Raw genomic sequence first — 22,113 nt, 5'->3', positions numbered from 1 at the left:
GTGATTGCTCAGTTTTAAACACTGTAGAGCAGGAGGGCGCTGATGATAATTTATCTGTCATACCCTCACACCAGTCTGAAGTGGCAATGAGGGAGGGTTTGTCAGATGGAGAAATTTCTGATACAGGTAGAATTTCTCAGCAGGCAGAATCTGATGTTGTGACATTTAAATTTAAATTAGAGCATCTCCGCGCATTACTTAAGGAGGTGCTATCTACTCTGGATGATTGTGACAATTTGGTCATCCCAGAAAAATTGTGCAAGATGGACAGATTCCTAGAGGTCCCCGTGCACCCTGATGCCTTTCCGATACCTAAGAGGGTGGCGGACATAGTGAATAAGGAGTGGGAGAAGCCAGGCATACCTTTTGTCCCTCCTCCTATATTTAAGAAATTGTTCCCCATGGTCGACCCCAGAAAGGACACATGGCAAACAGTCCCTAAGGTCGAGGGGGCGGTTTCTACACTAGCCAAACGCACGACTATTCCCATTGAGGACAATAGTGCTTTCAAAGATCCTATGGATAAAAAATTGGAGGGTTTGCTTAAAAAGATTTTTGTACAGCAAGGTTACCTCCTTCAACCAATTTCGTGCATTATTCCTGTAACTACAGCAGCGTGTTTCTGGTTCGAAGAACTGGAAAAGTCGCTCAGTAAGGAGACTCCATATGAGGAGGTCATGGACAGAATTCACGCACCTAAGTTAGCTAATTCCTTTATTTTAGATGCCGCTTTGCAGTTAGCAAGATTAGTGGCGAAAAATTCAGGGTTTGCAATTGTGGCGCGCAGAGCGCTCTGGCTAAAGTCTTGGTCGGCGGATGTATCTTCCAAGACAAAATTACTTAATATCCCTTTCAAAGGTAAGACCCTTTTTGGGCCAGAATTGAAAGAAATTATTTCAGACATCACTGGGGGAAAGGGCCATGCCCTCCCACAAGATAGGCCTTTCAAGGCTTAGAATAAGTCCAATTTTCGTTCCTTTCGCAATTTCAGGAACGGACCGGCTTCCAACTCTGCAGCCTCTAGACAAGAGGGTAACGCTTCCCAGACTAAACCAGCTTGGAAACCAATGCAAGGCTGGAACAAGGGTAAACAGGCCAAGAAGCCTGCTGCTGCTACCAAGACAGCATGAAGGGGTAGCCCCCGATCCGGGACTGGATCTAGTAGGGGGCAGACTCTCTCTCTTTGCTCAGGCTTGGGCAAGAGATGTTCCGGATCCCTGGGCACTAGAAATAGTCTCTCAGGGTTATCTTCTAGAATTCAAGGAACTGCCCCCAAGGGGAAGGTTCCACATGTCTCGCTTGTCTTCAGACCAAATAAAGAGACAGGCATTCTTACATTGTGTAGAAGACCTGTTAAAAATGGGAGTGATACACTCAGTTCCAACTGTGGAACAAGGTCAGGGGTTTTACTCAAACCTGTTTGTAGTTCCCAAAAAAGAGGGAACTTTCAGACCAATTCTGGATTTAAAAATTCTAAACAAATTTCTCAGAGTTCCATCGTTCAAAATGGAAACCATTCGAACAATTTTACCTACAATCCAGGAGGGTCAATATATGACTACCGATTTAAAGGATGCGTACCTACATATTCCTATCCACAAAGATCATCATCAGTTCCTAAGGTTCACCTTTCTGGACAAACATTACCAGTTCGTGGCTCTTCTATTCGGTTTAACCACTGCTCCCAGAATTTTCACAAAGGTGCTAGGGTCCCTTCTAGCGGTTCTAAGACCAAGGGGCATTGCAGTGGCACCTTATCTAGACATTATTCTAATTCAAGCGTCGTCTCTTTCCAAGGCAAAGGCTCATACAGACATTGTTCTAGCCTTTCTCAGATCTCACGGGTGGAAGGTGAACGTAGAAAAGAGTTTTCTGTCTCCGTCAACAAGAGTTCCCTTTTTGGGAACAATAATAGATTCTTTAGAAATGAAGATCTTCCTGACAGAGGTCAGAAAGTCAAAGCTTCTAAACGCTTGTCAAGTTCTTCACTCTATTCTGCAGCCTTCCATAGCTCAGTGCATGGAAGAAGTAGGATTGATGGTTGCAGCAATGGACATAGTTCCTTTTGCTCGAATTCATCTAAGACCATTACAACTGTGCATGCTCAATCAGTGGAATGGGGACTATGCAGACTTGTCTCCCCAGATTCAAGTAGACCAGGTAACCAGAGACTAACTCCGTTGGTGGTTGACTCAGGATCACCTGTCTCAGGGAATGAGTTTCCGCAGACCAGAGTGGGTCATTGTCACGACCGACGCCAGTTTATTAGGCTGGGGCGTGGTCTGGAACTCCCTGAAAGCTCAGGGTCTATGGTCTCGGGAAGAGTCTCTTCTCCCGATAAACATCCTGGAACTGAGAGCGATATTCAATGCGCTCCGGGCTTGGCCTCAACTAGCGAAGGCCGGATTCATAAGATTCCAGCCGGACAACATGACGACTGTAGCTTACATCAACCATCAGGGAGGAACAAAGAGTTCCTTGGCGATGAGAGAAGTATCCAAGATCATCAAATGGGCGGTGGATCACTCCTGCCACCTATCTGCAATTCACATCCCAGGAGTAGACAACTGGGAGGCTGATTATTTGAGTCGTCAGACTTTCCATCCGGGGGAGTGGGAACTCCATCCGGAGGTCTTTGCCCAGTTAACCCAATTATGGGGCAATCCAGACATGGATCTGATGGCGTCCCGTCAGAACTTCAAGGTTCCTTGCTACGGGTCCAGATCCAGGGATCCCAAGGTGACTCTAGTGGATGCATTAGTCGCGCCTTGGTCGTTCAACCTAGCTTATGTGTTTCCACCGTTTCCTCTCCTTCCCAGGCTCGTAGCCAGGATCAAACAGGAGAAGGCCTCGGTGATTCTGATAGCTCCTGCGTGGCCACGCAGGACTTGGTATGCAGACCTGGTGAATATGTCATCGGCTCCACCATGGAAGCTACCTTTGAGACAGGATCTTCTAGTACAAGGTCCATTCGAACATCCAAATCTAGTTTCTCTGCAGCTGACTGCTTGGAAATTGAACGCTTGATTTTATCCAAGCGTGGATTTTCAAATTCAGTGATTGATACTCTGGTCCAAGCCAGAAAACCTGTGACTAGAAAGATTTACCATAAAATATGAAAAAAATATATCTGTTGGTGTGAATCCAAGGGATTCTCCTGGAGTAAAATTAAAATTCCTAAGATTCTTTCCTTTCTCCAAGAGGGTTTAGATAAAGGGTTGTCAGCGAGTTCTCTAAAGGGACAGATTTCTGCCTTATCTGTCTTGTTACACAAACGACTGGCAGCTGTGCCAGATGTACAAGCTTTTGTACAGGCTTTGGTCAGAATCAAGCCTGTCTACAGACCCATGACTCCTCCTTGGAGTCTAAATTTAGTTCTTTCAGTTCTTCAAGGGGTTCCGTTTGAACCTTTACATTCCGTAGATATCAAGTTACTATCTTGGAAAGTTCTGTTTTTGGTTACTATTTCTTCTGCTAGAAGAGTTTCTGAATGATCTGCTTTGCAGTGTGATCCACCCTATCTGGTGTTCCATTCAGATAAGGTTGTTTTGCGTACTAAGCCTGGTTTTCTTCCAAAAGTTGTTTCCAACAAGAATATTAACCAGGAAATAGTTGTTCCTTCTCTGTGTCCGAAACCAGTTTCAAAAAAGGAACGTTTGTTACACAATTTAGATGTAGTCCGTGCTTTAAAGTTCTATTTAGAAGCAACAAAGGATTTTAGACAAACCTCATCTTTGTTTGTCGTTTACTCTGGTAAGAGGAGAGGACAAAAAGCTACTGCTACCTCTCTTTCTTTCTGGCTGAAAAGCATTATCCGATTGGCCTATGAGACTGCCGGACGGCAGCCTCCTGAACGAATCACAGCTCACTCTACTAGGGCTGTGGCTTCCACATGGGCCTTCAAGAACGAGGCTTCTGTTGATCAGATATGTAAGGCAGCGACTTGGTCTTCTCTGCACACTTTTGCCAAATTCTACAAATTTTATACTTATGCTTCTTCGGAGGCTATTTTTGGGAGAAAGGTTTTGCAAGCCGTGGTGCCTTCCATTTAGGTAACCCGATTTGCTCCCTCCCTTCATCCGTGTCTTAAAGCTTTGGTATTGGTTCCCACAAGTAATGGATGACGCTGTGGACCGGACACACCAATGTTGGAGAAAACAGAATTTATGCTTACCTGATAAATGACTTTCTCCAACGGTGTGTCCGGTCCACGGCCCGCCCTGGTTTTTTAATCAGGTTTGAACAATTTTTTTCTCTATACACTACAGTCACCACGGCACCCTATAGTTTCTCCTTTTTTTCTCCTAACCGTCGGTCGAATGACTGGGGGTGCGGAGCCTGGGGAGGGGCTATATGGACAGCTTTTGCTGTGCTCTTTGCCATTTCCTGTTGGGGAAGAGAATATTCCCACAAGTAATGGATGACGCCGTGGACCGGACACACCGTTGGAGAAAGTAATTTATCAGGTAAGCATAAATTCTGTTTTTTATTTATATAATGTTTCTATAATGTTAAAGAACAGAAAAAAGGAAAAAAATGTTTATATGATATTTTAGTTCGAATTGTAAAAAAAAAACTCTTGGGCTTACTTGAATACGAGATCTGGACCTTAATTGAACTCAGGAAAAGAGCATATGTCACAAGCTCCACCAAGATCTCACAATATATGCATATTAAGGACAGTACTGTATTGTATTAGGATAATAATACCCGTTATTGCTGATCATTATGTAAAAATGGTATTGTCGAATTTTCAATAAAGCTCATTAAATTAAAAAAAAAATGTAATTTTAAAAAAAAAAAGCTGTATTTTTTTTTTATATTGGCAGACTCTCTGCCAGTACTTAAAGCGACAGTCTACACCAGAATTGTTATTGTTTTAAAAGATAGATAATCCCTATATTACCCATTTCCCAGTTTTGCATAACTAACACAGTTATAATAATATACTTTTAACCTCTGTGATTATCTTGTATCTAAGCCTCTGCAAACTGCCCCTTTTTTCAGTTCTTTTGACAGACTTGCAGTCTAGCCAATCAGTGCCTGCTCCCAGATAAATTCTCGTGCACGAGCACAGTGTTATCTATATGAAATATGTGAACTAACCCCCTCTAGTAGTGAAAAACTGTTAAAATGCAATCTGAAAGAGGTGGGCTTCAAGGTCTAAGAAATTAGCATATGAACCTCCTAGGTTAAGCTTTCAATTAAGAATACCAAGAGAACAAAGCAAAATTGGTGATAAAAGTAAATTGGAAAATTGTTTAAAATTACATGCCCTATCTGAATCATGAAAGTTTATTTTGGCCTAGACTGTCCCTTTAATATGGGGGTGACCCGTGGGGTGGGGGAGGGAAGAGAGCTGTTTGGGAGGGATCAGGAAGTGGGAAGTGCCAGGCAGGTGGGTAATCTCTACACTAAAGCTAAAATGAACTTTACAATCTACCTTATTAACCCCTTTACTGCCGGGAATAATAAGTGTGGTGTGCAGCTGCAATTAGAGGCCATATAATTACCAAAAAGCAATGGCAAAGCCATATATGTATGCTATTTCTGAACAAAGGGGATCATAGAGAAGCTTTTACAACCATTTGTGCCATGATTGCACACGCTGTATGTAAATAATTTCATTGATAAACCCAAAGTTTGTGAAAAAATTAACAATTTTTTTTATTTGATCACATTTGGCAGTGAAATGGTGGAATGAAATATACCAAAATAGTATTGATCAATACCTAGGGATGTCTACTTAAAAAAAAAAAAAAAAAAAAAAAAAAAAAAAATATATATATATATATATATATATATATATATATATATATATATATCTTTGACAGGGAAATAAAAAAAACAAAACAAACACGGCTCTATTTCTGTTTAAATGGAGTGATAGCAAAAATGCTAAAAATTCTCCTGTATTTTGGCCAAGTTTTTCTCTGAAAGTCCAGGTAGTGAAGGGGTTAAAGAGAGCTGCAGGCACAGGAGGAAAAACAATAGCATGATGCATAGTAACCATACAAATGTAATTATACCTAGCAGTGTAAAGGGACATGAAAACCACATTTTTTCTTTCATAATTTAGAAAGAACATCTATCATGACTTTCTGATTTGCTTCATTCTCTTGATAATCTTTTGCTGGAAAGAATATTTAGATAGGCTCATTAGGTGCTGATTGGTTGCTGCACATAGGTGCCTTGTGTGATTGGCTCACCCATGTGCATTGCTATTTCTTCAACCAAGGCTATCTAAAGATTGAAGCAAATTAGATAATAGAAGTAAATTGGAATGTTGTTTATAATTGTATTCTCTATCTGAATCATGAAATTTGGGGTTTAATTTCTCTGGAAATATATAAACAGTAAACTGTTCAAACAAGGTCTACTGAAATGGTACATTGTTTAAAAAAATACACCCTACAAGGAAAGGCTTTATAAAATTAAGCTGTGTTTTTCACAAAAAGGACATCTCCAGAGTAAGGGGTCATGATCTCAGTTGGATTGTAGGTAGGAGGCTCAGGAGTAATTTTTAGAAGCGTTTCTTCATAGAATGCGTGCTTGTTCTCTAGTTTAGATTTAGAGGTGGTAAGAACAAAGACTATATATCTGTGGTATACAAAATGCTAATCTAATTATTATGATTAGAATTGAAGGGGTTTTGAGTTTGTTTCTATGTTGCTACATCACTATTTGAAATCCTTCAGATTTCTGTAATTTTTTTGGTTACATTAAAAAGCCATTTATTTGATTGGTATTTTGGTCCAGTTTAGGGCATCTTGAAATGTGTTCATGAACAAACCCTGTGTATTGGCAAAGTGAGCCAATGTTGATCATGTGCAGTCATTCAGCTAAAAACAATACTATAATATTACCTTACATGCATATAGTGATAGTTTGATCATGCACAGTACATGAATGTACCATATAGATTATGTACCATATACATCGTATACATTGTTGTATCAACTCTACTTAATATGTTGGAGTCAAGCGGTTAAGTGAATTAAACAAATAAAAGGGAGTTATTGAATTTGCTTACATTATTTATTAATGGAAATATAAAACTTAAAGTCTGCATCTTGAAAGCTGTATATGTTTTTCCAGGAAATCTTGATTTAAATTTCAACTAATTTTATTCTTTGTTTCAGAACGTAAGCAGTAACATGAGTGTGAGTGTTGAATGTATGTATATATCACAAGTGGTGAGTTAAAGGGACATGAAACCCATTTTTTTCTTTCATAATTTAGTAAGAGTAATTTACTTCTAGTAATAAAATGTGGTTCATAATCTTGGTATCCTTTGAAGGAGCAGCAATGCAGTGGAATCACCTGGGGGGGCTGCTGCTCCTGCAATTACTGCGTGTCAGTGCACTTTGTACAGGCAGCCGCTCACTCGGCTGCATAGACGGCTGCGTCGGGCCACGGCAATGATCCATACCGGCAGCGCTCAGTCTCACACTGTAGTTTTGCAGATTGCCTCTGCTCACACGACACTATGTGTATTATTTTACATATTGTTGCCTGCAGTTATTACATATATACTGTATCTGTAATAACTTCAGGCAACAATATGTAATAACTGCTGGCAACAATAAGGTGGAGCAGCTGCAAGAGTGTGTGACTGGGCTGTGTGAGTTGTCTTGTGAGCGTGGTCTGGGGACTAAGGAGCTGTGCATAGGCTTTTACTTGCATCAGTCACTGAATGACTGTGTGCTTCTATTACCCAGCAGGCAGTCTTAGTTAGAGACTCCTTCTCAACCCTGAACCCAACCGTCATTTCATGCACACCTGAGGATCGGTCAGAGACTGGAGTGTTGTGCTTGTGGCTTAGTTTGTCTGCAGCAATTCAAGTAAAGTGGAAGTATGCTGTAGCTGGTGGTGATATATCATACAGTATATGTGACTGTCATAATCCTAATGCTATTATACACATAAATCATATATGTGACTGTCATAATCGTAATGCTATTATACACATAAATCATATATGTGACTGTCATAATCGTAATGCTATTATACACATAAATCATATATGTGACTGTCATAATCGTAATGCTATTATACACATAAATCATATATGTGACTGTCATAATCGTAATGCTATTATACACATAAATCATATATGTGACTGTCATAATCGTAATGCTATTATACACATAAATCATATATGTGACTGTCATAATCGTAATGCTATTATACACATAAATCATATATGAAAGAACTTTACTTGTGTATAATGGCATTATGATTATGGTAATGTGTTGTCACTTTGTTCTGGGAATTGGAAAGGTATCTTGTCTGGTGATTATTCAAACAGTTTTTCTATGCAAAAAGGTGTTAACACTTGACAGTCAGCAACTTTACAGTATTGTGTCCATGTAAGTGACAAGAGGCATGTATGTGCAGCCACCAATCCGCAGCTAGCTTCTGGCTGTGCATACTTTTTAGCCTACCTAGTCATGTTTTTCAACAAAGGATACCAAGAGAATGAAGCGAATTAGATAATAGAAGGAAATTGGAAAGTTGTTTAAAGGGACACTAAAGTCAAAATTTTAAATTTTCATGATTCAGAAAGAGCACACAATTTTAAGATTTTTTCAAATTTACTTCCATTATTAATCTTTGCACAGTCTTTTTATATATATATATATATATATTTTTTATTATTATCGGTTATTTGTAGAGCGGCAACAGATTCTGCAGCGCTATTAACATACGCGGTATACAAGGTAACATAGGGATAAGTAGGTAGAGGGCCCTGTCGAGAGTTGCACTGTTACAGTCAGCTCTTATGAAGGTGATCTGCAAACAGACTCTTAGGCTTACATGCTAAGGTTGTTCATGGCGGATAGTAATGAAGGAGAGGAACTTGTATAAGGAAAGGTTAGTGTAGGTTGTATGCATCCCTGAACAGTAGAGTCTTTAGGGAGCGCTTGTAGCTTTCAAAACTAGGGGAGAGTCTTGTGGAGCAAGGCAGAGAGTTCCACAAGATGGGAGCCAGTCTGGAGAAGTCCTGTAAACGGGAGTGTGATGAGGTAACAAGAGAGGAGGAGAGTAGGATGTCATGAGCAGAGTGAAGGGGACGGGAGGGAGAGTATCTGGAGACAAGATCTGAGATATAGGGAGGAGCAGTGCAGTCGAGGGCCTTGTATGTCAGAGTAAGAATTTTGTGTTTAATCCTGGAGGCAAGAGGAAGCCAGTGATGGGATTGGCAGAGAGGTGCAGCAGATGAAGAGCGACGTGTAAGGAAGATGAGCCTGGCAGAGTCATTCATTATGGATTGTAAAGGAGCTAGGCGGCAGCTCGGGAGACCAGAGAGGACGGAATTGCAGTAGTCGAGGCAGGAAAGGATGAGAGAGTGGATTAAAATCTTAGTTGTATCTTGTGTAAGGAAATGTCTAATTTTAGGGATGTTTTTAAGGTGGAAGCAGCAGGATTTAGCCAAGGACTGAATGTGAGGAGTGAAATAAAGATCTGAGTCAAATGTGACCCCAAGACATCGGGCATGCAGGGTAGGGTTAATGATGGAACTGTTGACCGTTATAGAGAGATGGGGGGGTGGAGATTTTAGAAGAAGGAGGGAAAATAAGGAGCTCAGTTTTGGAGAGATATAGCTTAAAGGGACACTGAACCCAAATTTGTTCTTTCATGATTCAGATAGAGCATGCAATTTTAAGCAACTTTCTAATTTACTCCTATTATTATTTTTTCTTCGTTCTCTTGCTATCTTTATTTGAAAAAGAAGGCATCTAAGCTAAGGAGCCAGCCAATTTTTGGTTCAGAACTCTGGATAGCACTTGTTTATTGGTGGGTAAATGTATCCACCAATCAGCAAGAACAACCCAAAAATGGGCCGGCATCTAAACTAACATTCTTGCTTTTCAAATAAAGATACCAAGAGAATAAGGAAAATTTGATAATAGGAGTAAATTAGAAAGTTGCTTAAAATTGCATGCTCTATCTGAATCATGAAAGAAAAAAATTGGGTTCAGTGTCCCTTTAAAGCAGTGAGAGAACATCCAGGAAGAGATGTGAGAAAGACATTTAGTGACACAGGTTAGCAAGGAAGGAGATAGGTCTGGTGCAGAGAGGTAGATTTGGGTGTCGTCGGCATACAAATGATATTGAAACCCGTGGGACTTTATTAAGGAATCTAATGATGATTTGTAGATTGAGAAGAGAAGGGGACAGAGGACCGAACCCTGTGGTACCCCAACAGAAAGTGTTGACGGGGCCGAGGGCTACACTTAAGGTACAGTTAGACAAATAGGAAGAGAACCATGAGAGGGCTGTGTCACAAGTGTCAAAGGATTGGAGGGTTTGGAGCAAAAGAAGGTGGTCGACAGTATTAAAGGCTGCAGACAGATCAAGGAGCATAAGCAGAGAGAAGTGGCCTTTGGATTTTGCTGTAAGTAGTTCATTGGTAACCCTAACGATTGCTGTCTCTGTGTAGTGATGGGGGCGAAATCCAGATTGCAGTGGGTCAAGGAGAGAGTTTTTGAGGAACCAGCTCCTACTGAGCATGTGCAAAAGCTCACAGGGTATACGTATACTAGTCTGAGATTGGCTGATGTCTGTCACATTGTACAGGGGACTGGCAAATGGGAGAAAAAAAAAACAGCCAGAAAAAATCTACTGCTTTTATGAAATTCAGAGTGTTATTGCATTGTCTTTTTATTATGCACTTATAAAATATGCAATTGTACTGTATTTAGTGGTCCTTTGAAATTGCACATACTATCTGACTCAAAAAAATATATTTTTGACCTTACTGGCCCTTTGTGTTTATTACAATGTGAATATGGTATACATATATATGGTATATATGGTATTTGACAAGTTGCTGGACTGGGAAAGGTTTAAAGATGTATTTGTATGTGTGTATTTGTATATATATATCTGTGTATGTATATATGTGTATAAGTGTGTATGTGCATGTGTGTATTTGTATGTAAATATCTGTGTATGTATATATGTGTATAAGTGTGTATGTGCATGTGTGTATTTGTATGTAAATATCTGTGTATGTATATATGTGTATAAGTGTGTGTGTATGTGTGTATTTGTATGTATATATGTGTATAAGTGTGTATGTGCATGTGTGTATTTGTATGTAAATATCTGTGTATGTATATATGTGTATAAATGTGTATGTGCATGTGTGTATTTGTATGTAAATATCTGTGTATGTATATGTGTATAAGTGTGTATGTGCATGTGTATATTTGTATGTAAATATCTGTGTATGTATATATGTGTATAAGTGTGTATGTGCATGTGTGTATTTGTATGTAAATATCTGTGTATGTATATATGTGTATAAATGTGTATGTGCATGTGTGTATTTGTATGTAAATATCTGTGTATGTATATATGTGTATAAATGTGTATGTGCATGTGTGTATTTGTATGTAAATATCTGTGTATGTATATATGTGTATAAATGTGTATGTGCATGTGTGTATTTGTATGTAAATATCTGTGTATGTATATATGTGTATAAGTGTGTGTGTATGTGTGTATTTGTATGTATATATGTGTATAAGTGTGTGTGTGCATGTGTGTATTTGTATGTAAATATCTGTGTATGTATGTATATATGTGTATACGTGTGTATTTGCATGTGTGTAATTGTATGTAAATATCTGTGTATGTATATATTTGTATACGTGTGTATGTGCATGTGTGTATTTGTATGTATATATCTTTGTATGTATATATCTGTGTATGTATATATGTGTGTATGTGCATGTGTGTACAGGGAGTGCAGAATTATTAGGCAAGTTGTATTTTTGAGGATTAATTTTATTATTGAACAACAACCATGTTCTCAATGAACCCAAAAAACTCATTAATATCAAAGCTGAATAGTTTTGGAAGTAGTTTTTAGTTTGTTTTTAGTTATAGCTATTTTAGAGGGATATCTGTGTGTGCAGGTGACTATTACTGTGCATAATTATTAGGCAACTTAACAAAAAACAAATATATACCCATTTCAATTATTTATTTTTACCAGTGAAACCAATATAACATCTCAACATTCACAAATATACATTTCTGACATTCAAAAACAAAACAAAAACAAATCAGTGACCAATATAGCCACCTTTCTTTGCAAGGACACTCAAAAGCCTGCCATCCATGGATTCTGTCAGTGTTTTGATCTGTTCACCATCAACATTGCGTGCAGCAGCAACCACAGCCTCCCAGACACTGTTCAGAGAGGTGTACTGTTTTCCTTCCTTGTAAATCTCACATTTGATGATGGACCACATGTTCTCAATGGGGTTCAGATCAGGTGAACAAGGAGGCCATGTCATTAGATTTTCTTCTTTTATACCTTTCTTGCCAGCCACGCTGTGGAGTACTTGGACGCGTGTGATGGAGCATTGTCCTGCATGAAAATCATGTTTTTCTTGAAGGATGCAGACTTCTTCCTGTACCACTGCTTGAAGAAGGTGTCTTCCAGAAACTGGCAGTAGGACTGGGAGTTGAGCTTGACTCCATCCTCAACCCGAAAAGGCCCCACATGCTCATCTTTGATGATACCAGCCCAAACCATTACTCCACCTCCACCTTGCTGGCGTCTGAGTCGGACTGGAGCTCTCTGCCCTTTACCAATCCAGCCACGGGCCCATCCATCTGGCCCATCAAGACTCACTCTCATTTCATCAGTCCATAAAACCTTAGAAAAATCAGTCTTGAGATATTTCTTGGCCCAGTCTTGACGTTTCAGCTTGTGTGTCTTGTTTAGTGGTGGTCGTCTTTCAGTCTTTCTTACCTTGGCCATGTCTCTGAGTATTGCACACCTTGTGCTTTTGGGCACTCCAATGATGTTGTAGCTCTGAAATATGGCCAAACTGGTGGCAAGTGGCATCTTGGCAGCTGCACGCTTGACTTTTCTCAGTTCATGGGCAGTTATTTTACGCCTTGGTTTTTCCACACGCTTCTTGCGACCCTGTTGACTATTTTGAATGAAACGCTTGATTGTTCGATGATCACGCTTCAGAAGCTTTGCAATTTTAAGAGTGCTGCATCCCTCTGCAAGATATCTCACTATTTTTGACTTTTCTGAGCCTGTCAAGTCCTTCTTTTGACCCATTTTGCCAAAGGAAAGGAAGTTGCCTAATAATTATGCACACCTGATATAGGGTGTTGATGTCATTAGACCACACCCCTTCTCATTACAGAGATGCACATCACCTAATATGCTTAATTGGTAGTAGGCTTTCGAGCCTATACAGCTTGGAGTAAGACAACATGCATAAAGAGGATGATGTGGTCAAAATACTCATTTGCCTAATAATTCTGCACTCCCTGTATTTGTATGTAAATATCTGTGTATGTATATATGTGTATAAATGTGTATGTGCATGTGTGTATTTGTATGTAAATATCTGTGTATGTATATATGTGTATAAGTGTGTATGTGCATGTGTGTATTTGTATGTAAATATCTGTGTATGTATATATGTGTATAAGTGTGTATGTGCATGTGTGTATTTGTATGTAAATATCTGTGTATGTATATATGTGTATAAGTGTGTATGTGCATGTGTGTATTTGTATGTAAATATCTGTGTATGTATATATGTGTATAAGTGTGTATGTGCATGTGTGTATTTGTATGTAAATATCTGTATGTATATATGTGTATAAGTGTGTGTGTATGTGTGTATTTTTGTATGTAAATATCTGTATGTATATATGTGTATAAGTGTGTATGTGCATGTGTGTATTTGTATGTAAATATCTGTGTATGTATATATGTGTATAAGTGTGTGTGTATTTGTATGTAAACATCTGTGTATGTATATATGTGTATAAGTGTGTATGTGCATGTGTGTATTTGTATGTAAATATCTGTGTATGTATACATGTGTATAAGTGTGTGTGTATTTTTGTATGTAAATATCTGTATGTATATATGTGTATAAGTGTGTATGTGCATGTGTGTATTTGTATGTAAATATCTGTGTATGTATATATGTGTATAAGTGTGTGTGTGTATTTGTATGTATATATGTGTATAAGTGTGTGTGCATGTGTGTATTTGTATGTAAATATCTGTGTATGTATATATGTGTATAAGTGTGTATGTGCATGTGTGTATTTGTATGTATATATCTGTGTATGTATATATGTGTATAAGTGTGTATGTGCATGTGTGTATTTGTATGTAAATATCTGTGTATGTATATATGTGTATAAGTGTGTGTGTATTTGTATGTAAACATCTGTATGTATATGTGTATAAGTGTGTATGTGCATGTGTGTATTTGTATGTAAATATCTGTGTATGTATATATGTGTATAAGTGTGTATGTGCATGTGTGTATTTGTATGTAAACATCTGTGTATGTATATATGTGTATAAGTGTGTATGTGCATGTGTGTATTTGTATGTAAATATCTGTGTATGTATATATGTGTATAAGTGTGTATGTGCATGTGTGTATTTGTATGTATATATCTGTGTATGTATATATGTGTATAAGTGTGTGTGTATTTGTATGTATATATGTGTATAAGTGTGTGTGCATGTGTGTATTTGTATGTAAATATCTGTGTATGTATATATGTGTATAAGTGTGCATGTGCATGTGTGTATTTGTATGTATATATGTGTATAAGTGTGTATGTGCATGTGTGTATTTGTATGTATATATCTGTGTATGTATATATTTGTATAAGTGTGTATGTGCATGTGTGTAGAAGTATTGTGTGTGCAATGTTTTTAACTTGTATTTCAATTCAACGCTGCTGTGTTTAGGTCACCTTCAGCTTTGCTAGTCGTCATGAGTTCTTCAGTGCTCATCTATTGAAGTCTATTATGTGAGGGATTTAGCCCACCCACATTCACATCTAAGTGCTATTGATTTAACTTGAGCAATATTAGCACATAATAGCACTAATATTTTTATGCTCCACTTGTTATCTAGTCCACAATGTGGTAAATACCTCAAAATGTGCAAAGGGACAAAAAGAAATGGATTACTTCATGAAATGTTAGTTATTGCAGCTCACAGAAACACTGGCATTTTGTTCTGTATATGCAAAAGAAGCAGCTTTTGTATCCCATCTGTTGTTTACATGCATTTTGTTGTGCCATGCATAAAGTAGATAGAAATCTATATTCCATATCTGGTCTGTTGTATATACCATTTGTGATGCTGACATTGTTAATCTTTCTTTTTCTCCCCTCTCAGATCTTGCCTCTGTCCTTAGTCCCTTCGTTTTGTTGGTGAGGATATCACAGTGATGTCTGCATTCAACCTGCTCCATTTGGTGACAAAGAGCCAGCCAGTGTCCCTGCGAGCCTGTGGGCTTCCCTCAGGTTGACTGGGTGCTGCTTGTGTGTCATGCATTGTGAGAGTCCTTAACCATTAGTGAATCTGCTGCAGGAAATGATACACTAATTTATATAAAACTTGTAAAATGTACCATTTCCTATGAGCCTATCACTTGTTAGGGTGCAGAAATAACAGTATTCCTTGCTTACACAACATATAACTGTGTACATATTATAAAACAATGTTTACAGTACCCAGAGCAAACTGATTAAATATATATTTTCCCCATGGAACTTTATTTTACAAAAATAAACGAAAACTTGCTTCTGGCCAACATTGTTTTGTCTTGTAAACAGCTGATATTGAGTTTTCGTTTCAGGTTTTTATTGCCAAACTCCATATGGCTTGCATTATATTCTGATAAAGTAAATATGTTTTGGAAGTACTTTAATGATTTGAAGCCAGTTATTAGCCCTTAAGGACAAAAGGTAAAAAAAAGTCTTAGTTGATATAAAATGTTTTTTTTTTATATTGAAGTGTAAGTTTAAAGACCAACTTATTTGTTCTACATCTGGAGAGGATTGCAAAGTCAATGTATGACTATCTCTTGTTTTTTGAAGCCATGTGGTCAGCTTAGAAAATAAAACGTATAGTTACTTCTGGTTTTAGAGCTTGAAGGTTGTTCTTTGGGAAATCTGTTGATGTGAGAAAAACCCGTTATTAAAAAACAGAGACAGCAAACAATTACTCTTCCAGTTAAATATACATAAACAAAATCATCCTGTATGACTAAGCTATATTTTTTGTCTCAGGGGGATATATTTATGTAAGAAACTAGTTTAATTTTGGTGTAACCAAAACAGAGCATTTTGCTCTATATATACAAAATTGCTATTCCACAATATGCACATGGAATACCAAGGGCAGAACCTTAAAAGGAATGTATGGTTTTGAGACAGGTATTCCTGAGCAATTTTAACAATGTTTAATATTGTAAACACATATGATCTCCATTATGGGTGGTCACTTCAAGCAGATTTTAAGAGTATCCTTCTGTTAGCACACACACATGAAACAATCAGTTTCTCTGCGTTTACCTATGCTCAAAATGAAAAAGTGTGCTCAATTAACAACGCTCTTAACCCTTTGATTACAAGAGTGGTTTGCACGCCATTACATAGCAATGCTGTACTACCTTTTTAGAGTTAAAGCCTGGTATATTGGCAGCTGAATTTGGCCACCCATAAACTACATCATTTTGCAGTTTGCTGCAGGTGAACGATTTAGTCTTCCACTAGATGGCACTAGTAGCATTTGTGTTACACATATCTGGAATTTAAAATCACTGTTCCACTGGTACATCCTTGAAGTTAATGTTTCATGCTTATAAAGTTTTGCTCACAAATAGACTATTTCCTGATATACCACAGATCTTTTTCAGCATTTGAAACACTGAAAGTAGCTAAACAGATCTTTCTTTTTTTCCCAGATATTAGAACATGGCAAGTAATTCTTGCAGCCATGTTTGTACCACAGGAGTTTATTGGACAGTTTGTTGTAAAGCACCCATTTCTGATTCATTAGGACATATAAACAAATACCAGAATAAAGCACACCTTTTTAGGAAGAATGTTCATTATGAATAACCACAACTTCTTCTCAAATGTGTTGCTAATCCACTATTTCCTCTATTTGTACCCTGTGTAGTGTTCATGCTAAAATGTCTCAGGTATATTTGCTGCAGCAGACCACCCAGGATTTTAAGAACAATTGACACATGAGTTTTGTTGTAATGTGTTTTATCTGTTAAGGGCTCTCATCACCAGCATGTTCTTTTGTTTTTCACATTGAATGTTTGCCTGCATCACATGTGCTTTGCATGAAACTATAGTGCTTTAATAAAATACATCACTTTAACCCTTTGTTTATCAGAGAGATTTTGTTTTCAGCCTACTCTGGCAATAGAGGGGTAAAACAATGCTTGACGTGGATAGCCAAGAATTGTATCTATAAAGAACATTGTGACAAGATTTTTTTTTTTCAAACTATTTACTTTTTTTTTAATATATATAATTAATTATATATAACTTTTCTTTCTCTTGTTAAGTGTATCCAGTCCACGGATCATCCATTACTTATGGGATATTAACTCCTCCCCAACAGGAAGTGCAAGAGGATTCACCCAGCAGAGCTGCTATATAGCTCCTCCCCTAACTGCCATTACCAGTCATTCTCTTGCACCCAACGAATAGATAGGATGTGTGAGAGGACTGTGGTGATTATACTTAGTTTCATACCTTCAATCAAAAGTTTGTTATTTTATAATAGCACCGGAGTGTGTTATTCCTTCTCTGGTAGAATTTGAAGAAGAATCTACCTGAGTTTTTCTATGATTTTAGCCGGAGTAGTTAAGATCATATTGCTGTTTCTCGGCCATCTGAGGAGAGGTAAACTTCAGATCAGGGGACAGCGGGCAGATTAATCTGCAAAGAGGTATGTAGCAGCTTATTATTTTCTGACAATGGAATTGATGAGAAAATTCTGCCATACCGATATAATGTAAACTCAGCCTTAAATGCAGTAGCAGCAACTGGTATCAGGCTGTCATGTATGTATATTTTACACTTCAGTATTCTGGGGAATGGCACTTCACTGGAATTATACTGTATGCATAAAACTTTAGCCTAATTTGCAGGGACTAGCAACAGGCTTTTTAATAACACTCAATTTATTAATGTTAAACTGAGGTACTGGGTGAAAAAATGTTTTGGGCACTATTTTTTCCACTTGGCAGTCGTTTTATTTAATTTATGACAGTTTACTGATCTCTCTCACTGTTATGTGTGAGGGGGAGGGACCTTTTTTGGTGCTTTTGCTACGCATCAAAAAATTCAGTCAGAAGTTTATTGTCTTCCCTGCATGATCCGGTTCATCTCTACAGAACTCAGGGGTCTTCAAAACTTGTTTTGAGGGAGGTAATCACTCACAGCAGAGCTGTGAGATTGTAGTTGACTGTGAAAAAAAACGTTTATTTCTGTATTTTATTTTTTTTCTGCTATCAGGGTTAGTTATCCTTTGCTAATGGGAGCAATCCTTTGCTAAAATTGTGTTTTTTACAAAGATTTGATGCTATAACTTTTCAGTTTATTAATTTTCAACTGTCATAACTTTTTCTGTGCTTCTTATAGGCACAGTACGTTTTCATATTATAGTAAATTACTTGAAAAGTATTTCCAAGTTGCTAGTTTATTTGCTAGTGTGTTAAACATGTCTGATTCAGAGGAAGATATCTGTGCTATATGTGCTAAAGCCAAAGTGGAGCCCAATAGAAATTTATGTACTAACTGTATTGATGCTACTTTAAATAAAAGTCAATTTGTACAAATTGAACATATTTCACCAAACAACGAGGGGAGAGTTATGCCGACTAACTCGCATCACGTGTCAGTACCTGCATCTCCCGCTCGGGAGGTACGTGATATTGTAGCGCCGAGTACATCTGGGCGGCCATTACAAATCACATTACAGGATATGGCTACTGTTATGACTGAAGTTTTGGCTAAATTACCAGAACTAAGAGGTAAGCGTGATCACTCTGGGGTGAGAACAGAGTGCGCTGATAATATTAGGGCCATGTCAGACACTGCGTCACAATTTGCAGAACATGAGGACGGAGAGCTTCATTCTGCGGGTGACGGTTCTGATCCAAACACACTGGATTCAGATATTTCAAATTTTAAATTTAAGCTGGAAAACCTCCGTGTATTACTAGGGGAGGTGTTAGCGGCTCTGAATGATTGTAACACAGTTGCAATACCAGAGAAAATGTGTAGGTTGGATAAATATTTTGCGGTACCGGCGAGTACTGACGTTTTTCCTATACCTAAGAGACTTACTGAAATTGTTACTAAGGAGTGGGATAGACCCGGTGTGCCGTTCTCACCCCCTCCGATATTTAGAAAGATGTTTCCAATAGACGCCACCACACGGGACTTATGGCAAACGGTCCCTAAGGTGAGGGAGCAGTTTCTACTTTAGCTAAGCGTACCACTATCCCGGTGGAGGATAGCTGTGCCTTTTCAGATCCAATGGATAAAAAGTTAGAGGGTTACCTTAAGAAAATGTTTGTTCAACAAGGTTTTATATTGCAACCTCTTGCATGCATTGCGCCTGTCACGGCTGCAGCAGCATTTTGGTTTGAGTCTCTGGAAGAGACACTTGAATCAGCTCCATTAGATGAGATTACACACAAGCTTAAAGCCCTTAAGTTAGCTAACTCATTTATTTCAGATGCCGTAGTACATTTAACTAAACTTACGGCTAAGAATTCCGGATTCGCCATTCAGGCACGCAGAGCACTGTGGCTAAAATCCTGGTCAGCTGACGTTACTTCTAAATCTAAATTGCTTAATATACCTTTCAAAGGGCAGACCTTATTCGGGCCCGGGTTGAAAGAAATTATCGCTGACATTACAGGAGGTAAAGGCCATGCCCTGCCTCAAGACAGAGCCAAACCTAAGGCTAGACAGTCTAATTTTCGTTCCTTTCGTAATTTCAAAGCAGGAGCAGCATCAACTTCCTCTGCACCAAAACAGGAAGGAGCTGTTGCTCGCTACAGACAAGGCTGGAGACCTAACCAGTCCTGGAACAAGGGCAAGCAGGCCAGGAAACCTGCTGCTGCCCCTAAGACAGCATGAATCGAGGGCCCCCGATCCGGGAACGGATCTAGTGGGGGGCAGACTTTCTCTCTTCGCCCAGGCTTGGGCAAGAGATGTCCAGGATCCCTGGGCGTTAGAGATCATATCTCAGGGATACCTTCTAGACTTCAAATTCTCTCCCCCAAGAGGGAGATTTCATCTGTCAAGGTTGTCAACAAACCAAATAAAGAAAGAGGCGTTTCTACGCTGCGTACAAGATCTTTTATTAATGGGAGTGATCCATCCGGTTCCGCGGTCGGAACAAGGACAAGGGTTTTACTCAATTCTGTTTGTGGTTCCCAAAAAAGAGGGAACTTTCAGGCCAATCTTGGATTTAAAGATCCTAAACAAATTCCTAAGAGTTCCATCGTACAAAATGGAAACTATTCGGACAATTTTACCCATGATCCAAAAGGGTCAGTACATGACCACAGTGGATTTAAAGGATGCTTACCTTCACATACCGATTCACAAAGATCATTACCGGTATCTAAGGTTTGCCTTTCTAGACAGGCATTACCAGTTTGTAGCTCTTCCATTCGGATTGGCTACGGCTCCGAGAATCTTCACAAAGGTTCTGTGTGCTCTTCTGGCGGTACTAAGACCGCGAGGAATTGCGGTAGCTCCGTACCTAGACAACATTCTGATACAAGCTTCAAGCTTTCAAACTGCCAAGTCTCATACAGAGTTAGTACTGGCATTTCTAAGGTCGCATGGATGGAAGGTGAACGAAAAGAAGAGTTCTCTCTTTCCACTCACAAGAGTTCCCTTCTTGGGGACTCTTATAGATTCTGTAGAAATGAAGATTTACCTGACAGAAGACAGGTTAACAAAGCTTCAAAATGCATGCCGTGTATTTCATTCCATTCAACACCCGTCAGTAGCTCAATGCATGGAGGTGATCGGCTTAATGGTAGCAGCAATGGACATAGTACCCTTTGCACGTCTACATCTCAGACCGCTGCAATTGTGCATGCTAAGTCAGTGGAATGGGGATTACTCAGACTTGTCCCCTACTCTGAATCTGGATCAAGAGACCAGAAATTCTCTTCTATGGTGGCTTTCTCGGCCACATCTGTCCAGGGGGATGCCATTCAGCAGGCCGGACTGGACAATTGTAACAACAGACGCCAGCCTACTAGGTTGGGGCGCTGTCTGGAATTCTCTGAAGGCTCAGGGACAATGGAATCAGGAGGAGAGTCTCCTACCAATAAACATTCTGGAATTGAGAGCAGTTCTCAATGCCCTTCTGGCTTGGCCCCAGTTAACAACTCGGGGGTTCATCAGGTTTCAGTCGGACAACATCACGACTGTAGCTTACATCAACCATCAGGGAGGGACAAGAAGCTCCCTAGCAATGATGGAAGTATCAAAGATAATTTGCTGGGCAGAGTCTCACTCTTGCCACCTGTCAGCAATCCACATCCCGGGAGTGGAGAACTGGGAGGCGGATTTCTTAAGTCGTCAGACTTTTCATCCGGGGGAGTGGGAACTTCATCCTGAGGTCTTTGCCCAAATACTTCGACGTTGGGGCAAACCAGAGATAGATCTCATGGCGTCTCGACAGAACGCCAAGCTTCCTCGTTACGGGTCCAGATCCAGGGATCCGGGAGCGGTTCTGATAGATGCTTTGACAGCACCTTGGACCTTCGGGATGGCTTATGTGTTTCCACCCTTCCCGATGCTTCCTCGATTGATTGCCAGAATCAAACAGGAGAGAGCATCAGTGATTCTAATAACGCCTGCATGGCCACGCAGGACTTGGTATGCAGATCTAGTGGACATGTCATCCTGTCCACCTTGGTCGCTACCTCTGAAACAGGACCTTCTGATCCAGGGTCCCTTCAAACATCAAAATCTAATTTCTCTGAAGCTGACTGCTTGGAAATTGAACGCTTGATTTTATCAAAACGTGGTTTTTCTGAGTCAGTTATTGATACCTTAATACAGGCTAGGAAGCCTGTTACCAGAAAGATTTACCATAAGATATGGCGCAAATACTTATATTAGTGCGAATCCAAGAGTTACTCATGGAGTAAGGTTAGGATTCCGAGGATATTGTCTTTTCTACAAGAAGGTTTAGAAAAGGGTTTATCCGCTAGTTCCTTAAAGGGACAGATTTCAGCTCT

The 22,113-nt window shown here is 39.1% G+C and overlaps 1 protein-coding gene across 11 annotated transcripts in view; it reads left to right on the top strand.

Annotated features, from left to right (window-relative positions):
- MSRB3 (methionine sulfoxide reductase B3) overlaps positions 1 to 22,113 on the top strand; it is a 657,280-nt gene that overhangs the window by 89,702 nt on the left and 545,465 nt on the right. For 4 of the 11 annotated variants that reach the window (XM_053716851.1, XM_053716853.1, XM_053716855.1 and 1 more), the window contains one exon: positions 15,204 to 15,238. The exons of 3 other annotated variants lie outside the window; for them this stretch is intronic. In XM_053716851.1, coding sequence (XP_053572826.1) covers positions 15,204 to 15,238 — 35 coding nt within the window. Of the gene's footprint in view, positions 1 to 15,203; positions 15,332 to 22,113 lie in introns of all 11 variants that reach the window. 4 more of the 11 variants (XM_053716848.1, XM_053716852.1, XM_053716847.1 and 1 more) reach the window with 1 other exon arrangement.

This window comes from Bombina bombina, chromosome 6 (genome assembly GCF_027579735.1).
Source record: "Bombina bombina isolate aBomBom1 chromosome 6, aBomBom1.pri, whole genome shotgun sequence".
In the NCBI taxonomy this organism is placed as follows: Eukaryota; Metazoa; Chordata; class Amphibia; order Anura; family Bombinatoridae; genus Bombina; species Bombina bombina.
This window is presented reverse-complemented; position numbering and strand designations above follow the sequence as displayed.